Source organism: Candoia aspera, chromosome 1, assembly GCF_035149785.1.
Source record: "Candoia aspera isolate rCanAsp1 chromosome 1, rCanAsp1.hap2, whole genome shotgun sequence".
Classification (NCBI taxonomy): Eukaryota; Metazoa; Chordata; class Lepidosauria; order Squamata; family Boidae; genus Candoia; species Candoia aspera.
In genome coordinates, this window is record NC_086153.1 from 41,691,533 (window position 1) to 41,707,138 (window position 15,606).

The 15,606-nt window shown below is 48.2% G+C and overlaps 1 protein-coding gene across 1 annotated transcript; it reads left to right on the forward strand.

Annotated features, from left to right (window-relative positions):
* The first annotated feature begins 990 nt into the window (after positions 1 to 990).
* SIX2 (SIX homeobox 2) lies at positions 991 to 12,610 on the forward strand. Its single transcript, XM_063289955.1, has 2 exons — positions 991 to 1,587; positions 11,557 to 12,610. Exons 1-2 carry the CDS (start codon positions 1,022 to 1,024, stop codon positions 11,858 to 11,860), a joined length of 870 nt encoding a protein of 289 aa, XP_063146025.1. The 5' UTR covers positions 991 to 1,021; the 3' UTR covers positions 11,861 to 12,610.
* Positions 12,611 to 15,606: the final 2,996 nt, after the last annotated feature.

Consider the following 15,606-nt stretch of genomic DNA (forward strand, 5'->3'; position numbering starts at 1 on the left):
CGCCCGCCCGCCGGCCCCACTCTTTAGTAACATCCCAGCTCCGAAAGCCCGCCTCTGAGTGGCTCGAAGCAATCTGTCAACTGAGCCGGGGAGCCACCTCACAACAGATCCGGTTACTTTTGATTGACAGCGTCACCATGGCAAATAATTTGATTAAAACTATTGTCTTCTCCTTGGCAGTCCCCGAGTCAGATAACTGGACCAATCACTGCGCAGCTAATCACTTTTTCATGCCAGCTTAGAATAATATTTGGAAGGAGAGAGGCAAGGAAGAGCAAGAAGAAAGGGGGGAGGACGGGGGAAAGAAGAGAAGAATCGGCAACGAAAAGAAAAGAGAAGGGGAAGAGAGGAGGAGGAGGAGGAGGAGGAGGAGGAGGAGGAGGAGGAGGAGGAGGAGGAGGAGGAGGAGGAGGAGGAGGAGGAGAAAAAGAAGGAAAGGGGAAGCGGGGTTTTAAAGGACTTGATTCCATGTAAGCGATCCTATGGCAGAAAGGGGGGGAAGAGAGAGAGCGAGCGAGCGAGCGAGCGAGCGAGGAACTTGCGAGCCTGGCCAGGGGGTGGGGAGAGTGAAAGTTCCACTCTTGCAAGTGCCGCTTCTCTCACACAATAGAGGCGCAAAGTTTGACGGTCGTAACTCGGGGACTTACAAGCAAACACGGAGCCCAAAGGTCGGGCGTGGGCGCGGGCGCTGCCTGGGAGCCTCCCTCGCGCGCGAAGCTTCTCCGGCTCCATGGGCGCCCCGGACGGGGCAGCGGCACCCGCACTGACCTAGCCGGAGGGCTTCCATTCGTAAGTCAGCAGTCCGCGCGCGCTGTGGTTGGCTGCTCCCTCGCGGAGCCCTTTCCTCATTGGCGCCGAGCGTCGCTGGCTCGCGCGCGCCCCCCGACCGCCTCCCCCGCCGGCGTTCCCCCAGGCGGTGCCTGCGGGACGCTGGGTCCGGACGGGTGCCCCCTTTCGGCCAGGGCAGATGCGATAAGAGGGCCGGCGGCGACGGCAGGAGGGCCTTCCCGGGCGCGCCACCATGTCCATGCTGCCCACTTTTGGCTTCACCCAGGAGCAAGTGGCTTGCGTGTGTGAAGTGCTCCAGCAAGGGGGCAACATCGAGAGGCTGGGCCGCTTCCTCTGGTCGCTGCCGGCTTGCGAGCACCTTCACAAGAACGAGAGCGTCCTGAAGGCCAAGGCCGTGGTGGCTTTCCACCGGGGCAACTTCCGCGAACTCTACAAGATCCTGGAGAGCCACCAGTTCTCGGCGCACAACCACCCCAAGCTGCAGCAGCTGTGGCTCAAGGCGCACTACATCGAGGCCGAGAAGCTGCGGGGGCGACCCCTAGGGGCCGTCGGCAAGTACCGGGTCCGCCGCAAGTTCCCCTTGCCCCGCTCGATCTGGGATGGCGAGGAGACCAGCTACTGCTTCAAGGAGAAGAGCCGCAGCGTCCTGCGGGAATGGTACGCCCATAACCCTTATCCGTCCCCCAGGGAGAAGCGGGAACTGGCCGAGGCCACCGGGCTCACCACCACCCAAGTCAGCAACTGGTTCAAAAACCGGAGGCAGCGGGACCGGGCGGCAGAGGCCAAAGAAAGGTACGAGTAAGTACAGCCGACCTCCCTCCCGCTTCTCTGCTTCGGGGACAGTCGGGAACGGGGTCTGCACGTGCCTTCACCTCGGCTTAGCTAACCATTCCTGTCCGCAGTGCGCCGCGCTGACTCGGGAGCAAGGCTCTCTTCTCTTCCGCTCCGAGCAAACCCTTGGGAGCTCGAGGCTGCGATTTAGGAAAGCGCCGGCAGCCTTGGAACTGTACAAAGGAAGGGAAACGCGGGCTTCCCTGTCTGCATTGAAACAGATTTTTTAAAAAAACTTTTGGGAAACTTAGTCTAAGGAGGGGGATGACCGTCGCGATTCGCGATCGGTTACCGCAGGGAGCAGTTTGATTTATTCGAGAGCAAAATCGGCTTTGGCCAAGATAAATATCTCTGATTCGGCTTGGATTCCAAGCCACGTCTTCGGAAAACTAGCCGAGTAGATATGGAAGTAGGTTTTCAGTGAATAGGAATGGAGAATTAGAAGGAACTTCCACGAAGGGAAGCCAACTGGCTTGGTTTCTTTTATCTGTGTCTCTCATTTCCTAGTCTAACATCAAAAAAGACAAGAAACCGTATATTGTGCCAGTTAAGGCTCAGTCTTTCCTCTGGCAGCTCAGAAGTAAATCCCATAGAGGTCAATGGCCCTACACCGGGGTAAGGGTCTAGAAGTGTCGCCTTTTCAAATTGCATTTTTAATTATAACAGCGGGATCCCTGCGCGGGAAAGCAATGCCTCCAAATCTGTAACTGAGAAACAACTGGTTTATCATCAACCAAGATATCACAAGCACCGGTTTGTACAATAAACCCCTAGGCAGATAACTGTCGATACAGTAAGCGAAAAAATATTGATTTTTAAAATCTCTATATCTAGTATCCAAATAATATTGAATGTGACTTCACCCTCCGAGCATGCACGCTGCTTTTAAAATAATGCAAAGAGGCCTCCTTCTCTGGAAGGAATACTGTATTCTTCATAGGAGGTGGTCCCCCCCCCCCCCCGTAGCTTATACATTTTAACCCAAAGTGATGGTCGCAATTACATAGTTTCTGGGGTTCAGTCTAAATCTCCAACTGGTCACCTTTCTTTTCAGTGGCAATCCCTTGTGTTTTTCTTAGATGACAGCTTAGTGGACAGTGAGGTGTGTGTTTGAATGAGCCTGACCTGGACTTTGGTCTTTACCCAACTCCATCCTTTAAAAACACACCGGCTCACACACATTTTCTTGAAAATAAATCCCAGGAGTTTTTTCCTTTTATTTCATTCACACTGGCTTCCCTGTCAATAGGAAGGTCAGTGGAACTTCCATACATTAGACAGAGTGATAATATGGAACTACGGGTCAAGAGTGCCCCAAACTTCCATAGTATCAGTACAAATACCCATTCATTTCTCAGAAACAATACAGGTATTCAGGTATTATAGGAAAAATATGGCAATCTGTGTCTCTTCCCCCCCCCCCTTTTTTTTTTTTCCTTTTGGCTGAATTTGCCCTTCTGATATAGCAATGGCAGACCGAGGGCCTGGGATCTTCCCACTGACAGCAATCCCTGGCCTGGGTCAATAATACATGGTTTTAAGACTGCCACCAGATCCACTGTCAGCTGGTCCCTGGGCTTCCTTCTGAGTACTGGGGTTTACCTTCAGTCTGCACCTAGCTGGTCACAGGCCTAAAATATCTGCCAGGAGTCAAGCTCCTTTGTCCAAAATCGTCCCTCAATGCCTGTTCACCAGATTTCAGTGAAACTGCATTGGTGGAAACCAGCTTAACCCGGGGAATGAGAGAGAGTTTTGCCAAGCTGTGGAGAGTAGCAGTGGCAACTCTGAGCAAGCCTCCCCAGGAGTTCTTCTTGTGGACTCTACTAGGATTTTCTTCCAGGTAAGTGGGGGTGAGATTTCAAACCCAGGCAACCATTTTGGAGGAGAAACGACTGGAGAGTCGTTTTCTTCAAAGATCTAGCACCTGGGACTCTGAAATTCTGCCGGAAAGAAAGGGAGAAGGACACTCCAGGGCATCATAAGGTGCCACAAGCAAGAAGAACCCCTCACCATAAATACTGTGGAACAGGGAGCGATTTAGGCAGGAAATATAGAGGAAGAAAACCCACTTATGCCGAGAGCCCAACACAAGCAAGCCTTCACAACTGGATTAAGGAACTGCTGGATTAAGGAAGTCCAAGTTACTCCAAATGTCCAACAGGTCAAACAGAAGAATTCTGGACTAGGTAGCTGGTGGTTCTGGACGTTTCAGAGACTCTCTGATGCTTGCCCACTCCCGCCCGGGGTGCTTTTACTGGAAAGCCTGCGTGTGGCCTGATGAGAAGGATTGCTCCGAGTTTTATTTCAGCCTGTGTTTCAGAACTAGCTTCTCTCATCTCCGTTAGACTTCTAAGTAAGAGCTGTGCCGGAAAGCCGGTGAAGGGACATTTCCGGGGTTGCGCCAGCTCATTTTGGGGAACAGCCCCTACTTCCTCCAATCTTGCAGTACTTGCGGCTGTTTTGCAGGGGGTGAAGAGGGCTACTGTTTTGGTGAAGCCTAAATCCTTTTCCTTTTCTTTCTCCCCTCCCCCCCGCCTTATAGCTGAAACTGATATGAAAATCTTTTTAAAACTGATTTAGAAAATGAGATGCAGGCAGGGAGAGAAAACTTCCATGTAGTAACATCGGAATCGCATTAACTGGTCCGCAGCCAAAGAAGTGTGTTTGTATGTAAAGGATAGGAATTTGGAGGGATCCTGTTTGATTTCCAGCAGGCACAGTCCAATTTGGAAAGTCCTTCACACACCCAGAAAGGGCAAATGTCAGTGCTTGTACAATTAACCCACGTGAAAGAGATGAATGTCAACTAGACAGTTGAAGCAAAAGTATTCAGGCCCCTAGCCACTTCCATCCTTGGCACCATCTTACCCAGTAAGTAAATACAAAGATATTTTTCTAAGGAGTCAAATATTAGTCGAAAATCCGAAGCACAGTACTGCCCCCCACTAACACGTGCGACTAACAAAAAATATATTATCTGCTTGGTTGGTTGGATCTACTCTTTCTACTGTAGTCTGCAGCTGCTGTCCAAAAATCTTGGCCGGTGGAGGTTTCTCCGGAGAAGGTGGACTGCAGTGCTGAGTCGGTCAATTGGATGTCCATGTAAGAGTAGATTGAGTTTGCAGGCCGGCCCGGCGGGCCCAGCCACCCACCCAGAGGCAGCGCCGTATCCCCAGGAAAGAGGCACGACCCTGCCCCTGTTCACCGGGAAGTGACACTGATAGAATTAGCAGGGTCGTAACCGGAAGTCACCATTCGTATGTTTAACACCTGCCGACCCTGAGCATTTTAGAAAAGCGGGTTGTAAAACTTCAGATGCCGTTGCTGAAACACGCACGCAACTACTAAGTAGACTTGGGTTCCTGCTGGGACTTAATAGGCGTTACATCCAAATGCGTTGGAATGTCAAAAGTTTGCGGGCCTTTGCAGGCGTCTTGGGAAATTACTCTTGAGGAAAAACGCGCGGGACTACAGACTAAGTCTGTCACTGAGTGGCCAAATTTGGAAGCCCATGGCTGGGGACGAATCGCAGGTGGCTATCGAGGCTCGAAGAGGAAAGGTTGCCGTTTACAAGACAAGCGGCAAAGCTGCAGCTTTCAACCCAATATCTTTTCCTGCATATATCCAGGCGGTGTACCCTCCCGGCCGATAGATGCCGAACTTTCAGGCAAGCAGAAGCTTCTACCAATTCCTGCCCCCTGCGACCCAGGCAAGCAGAAGCTTCTACCAGAGCAATCACTTCGTAGCCACCGTGTGTTGGGAAGTTTACGGAAGGCGACTGCTTGTGAACGTCGCGTATTTCGTCTGGTCTGCGAATAAGCAGCCTTGAAGTTAGAGCTCCCGAAAACTGGAAGTACCGGGGGTGGGGGGACAAGGGGGGAGAGAAGGAATTGCTTTTAGTTGGTGGCCCTGGCGACCGATCCGGTGGACCCCGACGTGTGTGCCACTGGGCTCCCTATCCCAAGTCTGGAGCTTTCAAAAGAGATCGAGCTGGGTCACGTTAACGCGGGCACTGGGAGCCCCTCGAGCCGAGAGCCGATTTCAAAGGACAAAGTTAGGCTGGGTCGGGTTCACGCCAGCCGTTTCCCTAGACTGACTTGAGCTGCTTATTTTCCGGCGAAGGAGGAGGGATGTCCGGGCTGACTCGGTCTTGGTCTTGTCCTAAGAGCGACAACCGGAGGGCAGAGGCGCGGGCGCACAGGTTGGCTCTCCAAGAGGTAGAGCAAAAGGCGCCTTTCCCAGTCGGCGCTAATTCACTGCCGGGTCCCCAAAGCAGGGTGGTCCCTAACAAAGTGATATCTGTTTTCGAGAGGGACGCGAGCACCAACTCAAAACCCCGCCGCCCTCTCTTGACAAGAGATTCCTTTCATCTGAGTAAGAACAGTAGAGAAGCGGCCTAGTTGATTAATAAAACTACTAGTAGTACTACCACCTTGCAGGGTAGTTCGTGAAAGCGTCCTTGCCAATAGCTGAGCTTACAGGGTCATTGGGCAAACTAGCAGTGGCAGGAGACCGCAAGAAGTGGTGCCAGGGCTGCAAGGTCCGAAGAATAAAAAAGGACTAGGGCAAAAACTAGGATGCACATCTTACACTTAGATCTAATTAAAATAAAAAATAGTTGATATGCTGTCTCCCTGGTCATGTGAGTAACTTTCTCTACCTCTCTCCCCACCCCCACTTACATAAATATTAACTTTGGTAACACAACCTTAGGAGGGCGGGAGGAAGATATGCACCCGAGGCTTTCCGTCGGCCCCTGGGGTCTTGGGTTGTGCTCCTCTGATTTTAGGATAGTTGGTCTGAACACAAGTCTGCTTACCCAGAAATAAAGGGTGCTGTATTAGAAGGCACATGAAAATTGCCTCTGTTTAATCGGAGAATTTGGTTTCTCAGCGCTATTTGAAACAACGCCTACAATTCCGATGAATTTTACGCGGCCTCTTTTTGCTCAACAGAATGGTCTCCCTGGTGCATGTGATTAACAAGTCTTTGGGAAAATAATAATAATAATAATAATAATAATAATAAAAATAAAAATTACATTTATGTGCCTCCAGACTCCCAGCGACTCTATTTTTTTACTTTGCTGGAGAGTAAGCTCTCCTGAACGTGTTGGCATCTACTTCTGAGTAAATATGCCAGAAGATCCGCTTCAAATGGTAAATCACAGCTTTTGCCTCCTAATCAAAGTGTAGTTAAATTTGAGGTTCTTGTTTCTGTTGATGTGGTGAGTCTAACACGCTGCTTAATACTGATATGCGGCCAGCAGCACCGACCATGTGCATCACAGTGGGTCGGGCTCCCTACCTTAGCCACCTTATTACCCTAAGCGATCTGGATCTGAATCCAATTAACTTGACTTTGAAGTCTTGTTCTTAAATTTAAAAAATGGGTTTAAATCGAATTGTAAAAGGTTACTGATCAAATAAACATACAATCTCAGTACTGCAACCCACGTGTCTTTCAAGAGATTCCTAGTGCAGTATTTGCGAACTCGGGAACGCTCCTCTATTTCGGAGCCTTCAAGTGTTGGGGAAAGCTCTTTATATAAACATGGGTTTTAATAAGCAAATGTAGACGGGCGGTCGGCATACCCAGGAGTAGTTTTTTGAACCAGCCACACAGCTGACCTCGAAGGAGCCGAGTTTTGCCGTCTCCTTGTTTGTCGTTCTAAATCCATCTCAATCAGTTCAACTAAAGAAATGGCCTTAACTTCAAAATCCGAAATGCATTTTCTGAGAAGGAAGCCTTCGCTCTCTCGAAGAGGGAGGGTATCAGTATCTCATGAACCGAAGCGGGAAGGCTGTTCTGAAAAGGTGTTTCTGTGATCTTTTCTTCAGGATTTTAAATTCGGGCCAGTAGGCTTTTTAGTGAGCTGCCCATTATTGGCTGGAACTAATGATTTCCAGCTGAACCGAAAAGTTTCAGTAGCAGTGTGTTTATCCTTCTTCTCTTCCCAGTTTGTTTTGATTTTTTTCTCCAGTTCTAAAGACATCCTGCTTTGCTTCTTCCAGAGTCTTGTGACACCTGAAAGATTAACTATTTTTTGGTGGTGGAAGCTTCAGTCATGAGAATCTGTTTAATCGGCTGTATAGCATGTCTAGTGAAGCGAATTTCATGCATCTCAAGAAACACTTTCGCCTGTCGAAACTCGAGTTCTACAAAACGGTTCGTCTTCCGCGTGTCACAAAACTTCTAAATTCAAACCACACTCTGAGCCCCAACCCAGCGAATCTCATCTTAGCCTAGCGTGTTGGGGGAACCCAGACCATCTGTTGAGTTTGTGATTTAATGTGTGGTGTGAAGCCAGTGAACGGATTTGATTCAGTAAACCATGGCTAATTACACGTGAGCCACTTGGACGAACACAACCTTTAGCTGCAGTCTGCATACACTCGTATTATAGGGCACTATATTTAATTCTGTGGGGGTCCTTTGAGTTAAGCGACCTAGAACTGGACAGTTTCTCTACAATACATCAATGCTTGACATAGCAGCATGGTTTGGAACCACCGGAGTTCGGATACGGAAGCTGTCCCTCGCCGGCCTTCTGTACCGTGGAGGGCGCTTTTTAAGAATCGCGGAGTTAAACCTAATAGAAAGAAATCCCCTTATGGCTTTCCCTGCCGTGCGCCTCTTTGCAAGTTTCGAGTCATCCGGAGTAATCGCCGAAGAGATGGCGAATTCCTTTCCAGGGGTGCATCAGGGCTAATTCACCCACCAACCGCCCTCTGCCTGGCTGTTGCCCTCCCTTGTTTCCTCTTCGTCTTGACTTTCTCGTCTTGGTAAAAGAAAGAAGTTGTTTTGTTTTGTCGCACTCTCTCCTAGGTCAGCCGCAAACTGTTACAAGAGCCAAGAACACCCCAAAGAGGCCCTGAAGGGCTGCAGGCACAGGCTGTGTAAACCCGAATTTTATTTCCTCCCTCCGAAACTTTCACCCCACTCCTCCGTATTTTTCTTTAAAACTAACGGCTAGATCGCAAAACGGTACAAAAGCACATTTCTCACATTGCCATCCTCTTTGTTGTGTCGGCGACTTGGTGTTGCATCAAGGGAAACATTTCCAAGAAAAGCGTGTTTGGCATTTATTTGCACTTCAGGCCTTTTCTAAGCGCGTGAAAAAGCCAATTCTTCAGACTCGTCTCGAGCATCGGCGTCATCCCCTCCTCAGAGGCCGCCGTAAACTTGGAGGAACTCAAACGAGCGCAGGAGCGGATTGCGGAAGTTGGCGCGAGTCCGTTTCCAGAACGGCTTCAGGAACGGGCATCCATTCCTGGGAGTGAGCATGCGCAAAGGATGCCATGCCGGAAATTACCGTGGAAACAGCGCTGTTGATATAAGTACCGTTAGGGAGTGGTGGAGATCTTAGATCTCCGTGATAACTTGGGAGGATAAATGTGGGTCTGGAAGAGGAAAATTAGCCTTGCGAGGGGCTAATACCAAGGGTTGTAATTAACTTCTGCAATGGCCTGCTCCGTATATTTGAATAAGGCAAATTATCCCCACGGCACCGTAATTACCTAATATTCCCCAGCAGCGTTAGAGCCCTGCTCCTAGAACGTTGCTCTCTTAGGGATTAATGTCTTATATAAATGCCCAAAGGTCTGGGAGTGACTGCCAACGTAATGAAATCTTAACCATTCTCCATTAAGTTTGAGTGTGAATCGCTTAGTGATTATCATTACTTCTATTGCATTCTCAATCCCCTTGGTAGAATTGTGAATATGATTTACGACCCTCAGAGCTCCGAAGCAAGCTCAGTGGTACTTAACTTCCAGGTCACTGTCCATAGGATCCCAGGCCCACCACCTAGTTCTGTGTCTTGGGCACTTTGGTGGGCATTAGTGCTCATGAGTGTGTGTGTGGTCAGCCCACCTGAAGACAACCCTCACCTGTCTATTCCTGCTCCAGCTCTAAATTAGTGCCTTCTGCTGGCCTGAGCTATGCTTGTGGGTCTGCCTGCTATGTTTCATTTCATTGTGGGCAAATGCCTGTGTTCCAGTTGGCTGCTATGTCCTGTGGTGGGGATGCCCCCACCACCAGTCATTGGTGATGGCCCTCCACAGCCATTTTGTCCTGGGCCACTTGGCTGCCTGCTCACTTCTGAAGGAACTTCTCCATGTGGACCAGTGAAAAACTGGACCTTTATTAACACGTGTACTGGTAGATTGGTGAAAGGATGGCCTTTTGTCAAGGTCACTGATGGTGGGCCTTTTGTTCTGGTTTTGTTTGTTTGTTTGTTTTAAAAAATAGGTAAATGGATTAAAATTCTGCCAGTTTTCTCTTATAGCCCAATCGATAGGGATTATTTTATTCCCCCCCACCCCATGGGTGTACAGGCTGGATGGAAAGTGTCAAGCGCAAGGGAAGTCAAGGGAGGATGGCTCAGAGTCTATGGGTAGAAGCCGTATGTCCTCAAAGATGCACCCATGGAAAGGAAAGTGACAGGCACTTACTCTCCTGGCAGACATGAGAGGGAGAAAAAGCAGGGGAATCCATCAACCAGGGTCCATGGTAACCACCATCCAGTTAGAACACTTTGCTGGCATTGTTGCCAAAGATGGAGAACAGATTGAAATCTGCACAGCTAGCTTCATTTCCAGCCAGTTTCAGCATGGGAGACCAACCCCTTATGGGTGCTGTGCCAAATAGCCCTTAAGCTCAAGGAAATGCAGAGCCTTGGCTGCTACCTAGACAAATGTCTATTGAAATAAAAACCACACAATTCTTTTTTTTTTTTAGAAGATAGTTTATTATTTAGGTTTGGTAGGCTAGTTTCACAAAAATTCTTTGAAAATAGTTATACCTAACAAACAGTGACTGGGTTCACACATAATAATAAGCCATACCATAGTTTGTTTGGTTTTGGCTTGGTATGCTGAGTGAACTGAGCCATAGTTTATAAACCATGGTATATGGATTAGGATTGTATGTGAACCTATTCTTTATGGCATGTTCAACAAAGGAAAATTAAAATGATTATGGCATAAAGCGAAATATAATTCAGCCACCAGCCTAGTTTATACCTTGCATTAAGATGTAATTTGATTTGTTTGTTCTGGCTGTGTGAATCTAATACTTGTGGTGTTAAACTGTGGTTTATATGGCTTAGCTATTTTGTGAACTCAGCAAATGTAGTTTATTCAATAAACTATGGTTAATGCAAACAATGGCTTAGCACAGTATATGAACCCAGCTATGGTTTAGCTTAGCTTCTCCAACCCTTCACTATAGTTCCCATCATCCACAGCCAATGCAACTTCTGATGCAATTTCCATCTTCCTGCTGCTTCTTCCTAGTATATTTTGAATGCTTAGGTCCAATCTCATAGTTGTTTATAGGAAATTTAGCCTATATCCTCTCCTATTTATCCTATGTCCCACACTGTATCCTACTGATCTAACTTGGGATAAAGCATTTAAAGATGTATGTCCCCTCAAAAAGGCGGCAGCATCATTTGTACCTGGAACACCATGTTCTCCATGGTTCCTGCAAGAGACAGCCATGGCAATTGGAGCCCCTATCTTTCTGCCCTCCCCTCCATTTTTTAAAATATCCCACATATTTAGATTGAAGCAAACATACAAAGATAAATTTTCTGCAAAATGAAGTCATACTTCTCCATAAATCACTTTGAAAGTTAATTTTTGAAAGTCCTAATAGACTACTGCAGTACCATAGGCCTGGGGTGGGGGGGAAAGAACTGTGCCTGTATTCTGGCTGACCCGTGTGTTATATTCTGTGCCTCTAATATACTGTCCATGGGCAAATGGTGTCTCCCTTCACCCCCCAACATACTATCTCAGCACCTTGTAATTTTATTAAGGATGGGCATGAGGGAGGGGTTATGTTGAGGTCCATTCACTCCTTTTGCAATCTGATGTTTTCTCTCCCCCTTGTTCTTTCTCCCATCCACCCCTCTGTTTGTTTTTTTAGGGAAAACAACGAAAATTCCAGTTCCAATGGCCACAATCCGCTTTCCTCCTCCCTCAACGGCAATAAGACGGTTTTGGGCAGTTCCGAAGATGAGAAAACACCCTCCGGCACCCCAGATCATTCCTCCTCCAGCCCAGCCTTACTTCTCAATTCAAACCCAGGCTTACAGCCACTCCACAGCTTGGGCCATCCTCAGGGTCCTAGCGCCATTCCAGTTCCCAGCGCAGACCCTCTGCATCACCACAGTTTGCAAGACTCCATCCTCAACTCTATGTCTTCAAACCTGGTCGATCTTGGCTCTTAAGAATACTTGCTGCACCCACCATGCTCCCTGAACCCAGGCTCTCTCCATCTGGGTTCTCTTCTTTTTTCTTCTTTTTTTTTACTTAACTCCTCTGCTCCCACAAACCAAGGATCTGAAACCTTGGAAGGATCTATAAAATGGATCCATTGTTTCACTTTGGATCAATTGCTGAGCGGCTGACTGTTAACTTATCTGGAAGGTACTGTAAATTCAGGAATATTGTAAGCTGTTCAAGGACTCACATCTTAAGAGGATGTGGTGAAGCTGATTGCAGAAAAGTGGAAGACATTACTGTAGGATGGGAGTGGGGAAGGCAGATGGGTTGGAGGTTGGTGAAAAAGCTGCTCCTTTGACAGAACGAAGGCTGGAAGCCTCAGCCCATACCACCTCTTGTACAAGATCCAATCCAGCTGGATTCCAACTTCTTAACCCACCTCTGTAGATGTGCTTCAACCTGATCTGCAGGGATCAGTTCATGAAGCTGTTGAGAACTGAAGAGCTGAAGCCAAAGCTCCATCAATTTCAGGAGGATATTGGGAAGCAATACATCTCCCCTATGGTTGCTCCCACCACCAACTGGCATCCCCTGGTATACTGCTTCTAAATCTGGAGGCTTTAGTAACTGGGCAACACTGATAGATTTATCTGCCATGAATTTGTCAGGTCCTCTTTTAAATCCATTTAAGCTAGCATTTTTTTTGCTCGTGGCAGCAATTGCCTGCCCATGTCATCATCAGAAGCTTTGATGAAAGTCTCTTCTCTAGGGCAGGGGAAGCTAGATTTTGCTTCTTCCCAGCTAGGCTCAGTGACGGCTGCTGGGAATTGTAGCTCAGTGACATCTGGTGGGAGGCCACTCTCTTTTCATCAGATACAGAGGCTGCTTGACAAGTCGACAGTTCCATCATGCTTACAGTGCCCTGCCATTGGAAGTAATGCTCAAAGGAAACCATTGGGAGTCTTTTCCAAATAATGCGATTATTTGCTCATTTCCGGATCAGAGTGATAGGGCAACATTTTGTTTTCACCCCAGAGCAAATCTGTTTCCTTTTTTGGGAATTCATCTGGGTTCTGGATAGCAGTCTATGAAATGCATTTTCTTGTAGGGCAGAAGCAAAGGGCCTGACAGAGAAAGGGAAGAGTATAGCATGGTGTAGTGGTTAGAGTGGGGGACTAGGACAGGGAGAGTCATGTTCAGATCCTCACTCATGCATGAAGCGCACTGGATAACTTTGGGCCAGTCACACTCTCTCAGCCAGTCTACCTCACAAGGTCGTTGTGAGGACAACATTGGAGGGGGAGTATCCTGTACGCTGCCTTGAGCTCTTTGGGGATAAATGCTATAAATAAAGAGAGAAGCCACACCTCTTAACTTATTTAAAGAGAATAACATTTGTGATCATTGTACTATATGCCAGTGCTAGCTACTGAAATGCTGTAGTAGCCACCAGTTTGTAAAGAGCTCCTGGCTTTTAAGCATGACCTCCTCCAGCTAATACTTTTCTCCCTTGTAGCTGATGCTATGCAAAGCACATGAACCTTGATGGGGGGAAGAGGGAAACGGGCTTCTTTTGCCCTATATATTTCCCTATCACCACCCACCCAAACATTTAGGTGGGGAGGTCAAGGAAGGCGATATCCACAAATCAGTTAAGCCAGATATCTTGCTTCCACCTGATCCAGTAGCTCCAGAGGTGGACCTGGGTGAGCTTCTCAACACCTTGAGCGCTCTTCCGCCTCAGTCCTTTCATCTGCAAAATGGGAACACGGGCGACTCCCCCACAGGGCTCCTGGTGAGGCACTGGACAGCGTTTTGCACATTTAACTTTGAGAAAGCCTCTATAGCTCATTATTTTTAATATCCCTATTAAGAGCGTTTCTCCTTGAAGTCTGTGGGGTCACCCCGCGTCAAGGTGCTTCATTATCCAGTCTTAGGCGAGCCCTGGATCGTATCCTGGGTCTGGCCCACGCAGAGCCCGGGACACCCCTTCAAACCAAGCAGGGCGAACAGCGGGCCTCTTGACAGCCGTCTCGCTAGGGCTCTACGAAGCCGCCGCCGCCGCCGCCCCAAACGCAAGGACAGTCCCCTGCCAGCCAGGCTCTCTCCAATTTTGTGTATTGTTTCTATCCTGTGAATACCGCCTTTGGAAAGATATTTCTGCTTCTATTTTATAATAAAATCGAGACATCCAGCGTAGTGGTGCAAGAAGTGAAGACTCTCGTTTTTAACCGGCCGCGGCGCGCTCCAGGTTGTTTTAAGATTTTCTAAGTGTTTAAGGCAAGTCAAAAGCCACGCGCAAACGGCCTTGGGCAGCACGGCCGGCAGGGCTCTTGCGAAGGATGGCAGCAAGAGGCGGCGAAGCACAACAGCCAAGGCTGTGCCTGGGGTGGGGCCAAAAGCGCCCGCGCCGCCACCGCCATCCTGGTTTTTTTGACCACAGCCTGCTCACTTCCGGGACAGCCGCAGCCGCCTTCAGTCGTAGGACCATCTTCCCAGAATTTCTTCAAGGAAAATGAACGTTTCCCCGAGGAAACGGACGCGCGTCGTTTAGGAAACGGAAGTTTCCCCAAATTGGACGGGAAGAGGCTTCTCTCTTTTTCCTGGGTTACCGCAGGACGCTGCGTGACCAATTTATTCTAGGAGTTCACAAACTGAAACTCTCCGTAACCGACTGATCACCAGATCTGCTTCCTTCCAAACCGTAAAGCAGAGGCGTCGGTTATTTTTCTCTTCCCTCAGTCCCTCTGTGCTCACCACTGTGTTTTCGCAAACCCCAGTTTTGATGCTCAAGGTTCTAGTCCTCTTTGAGTAGGTGGGGAGGTGGATTGAGGCAAACAAATTAAACTTTACTTTTCCCTCCAAAAAGCTACTTTCTACTATTTGTCTCTTGAAATTCCTGGAGGGCAGAGAAAATGGTGGTGACAGCAGTGCACCTAGAGAGAGAGAAAAAAAATGGGTCTGACAGTGTAAATTCCAGAGTTGGAAAACAAATTCATTGAGTATTTGAAGGAAAAAGCAGTTCAGGACACAGAAAGGAGTGGGAGGAGGGAGAAGAGAAGTCAGGGGCCAGAGAACTGGTCAATTTAGGCAATAAAAGCTTCCAGCGATTGCTCCTGTTAAGTTGGATACTGGAGTCCAGAGTCCAACTCAATAGAATGAGAGGTAAATGAAAAAGTAGCTTCTTCAAGATCCCAGGTGATTTCATGGAATCATCTGTGGTGCTTTCTTGGCAACAATACAAAAGTGGCTTGTGGCTGCATTCTTCCAGGATGTTTTCTCCACTTTAGTCTCCCACTTAGACCATAGCCCTGAGATTTCATGGTGGTTTCCTATCCAAGTACCAACCAAGCATGACACCACTCACCTTTTCCATATCAGCAAAATTATGCCAAAATTATTAGTGCAAGCCATATTGCAACCCTGGAGAGGTTTACACAGATTCCATTGAGTTCAGTAGGGTTGATCCCCACCAATGCAGGTGTAAGATTTCTGTTCAATCAATTGCCCATTTGTTTAGCAAAATGGCTCTGGCACCTTTGTCAGGCACAGGACACAGAGACCTGACCTCTTTGCTGTCAGCTTAATCGCTTTCGGTCACAAACTAAGTTTCCCCATGGATTACAGATGAGCCCACAATCTGCCAAAGAATGCAGCACGGCTCACCCATTGTGCTGAAAAAGTCAAGAAGGTGATCATGGTGGTACAACTGAAGCTCTGCTGTTTTTTATGTGTGATGCTCATTAAGAAA

What these genes read in the sequence shown, in the direction of transcription:
- SIX2 (XM_063289955.1), top strand. Translation starts at nt 1,022, where the DNA reads ATGTCCATGCTGCCCACTTTTGGCTTCACCCAGGAGCAAGTGGCTTGC. An exon ending in GAGGCCAAAGAAAGGTACGA is followed by an intron (nt 1,588 to 11,556) that starts GTAAGTACAGCC and finishes TTGTTTTTTTAG; the next exon opens with GGAAAACAACGAAAATTCCA.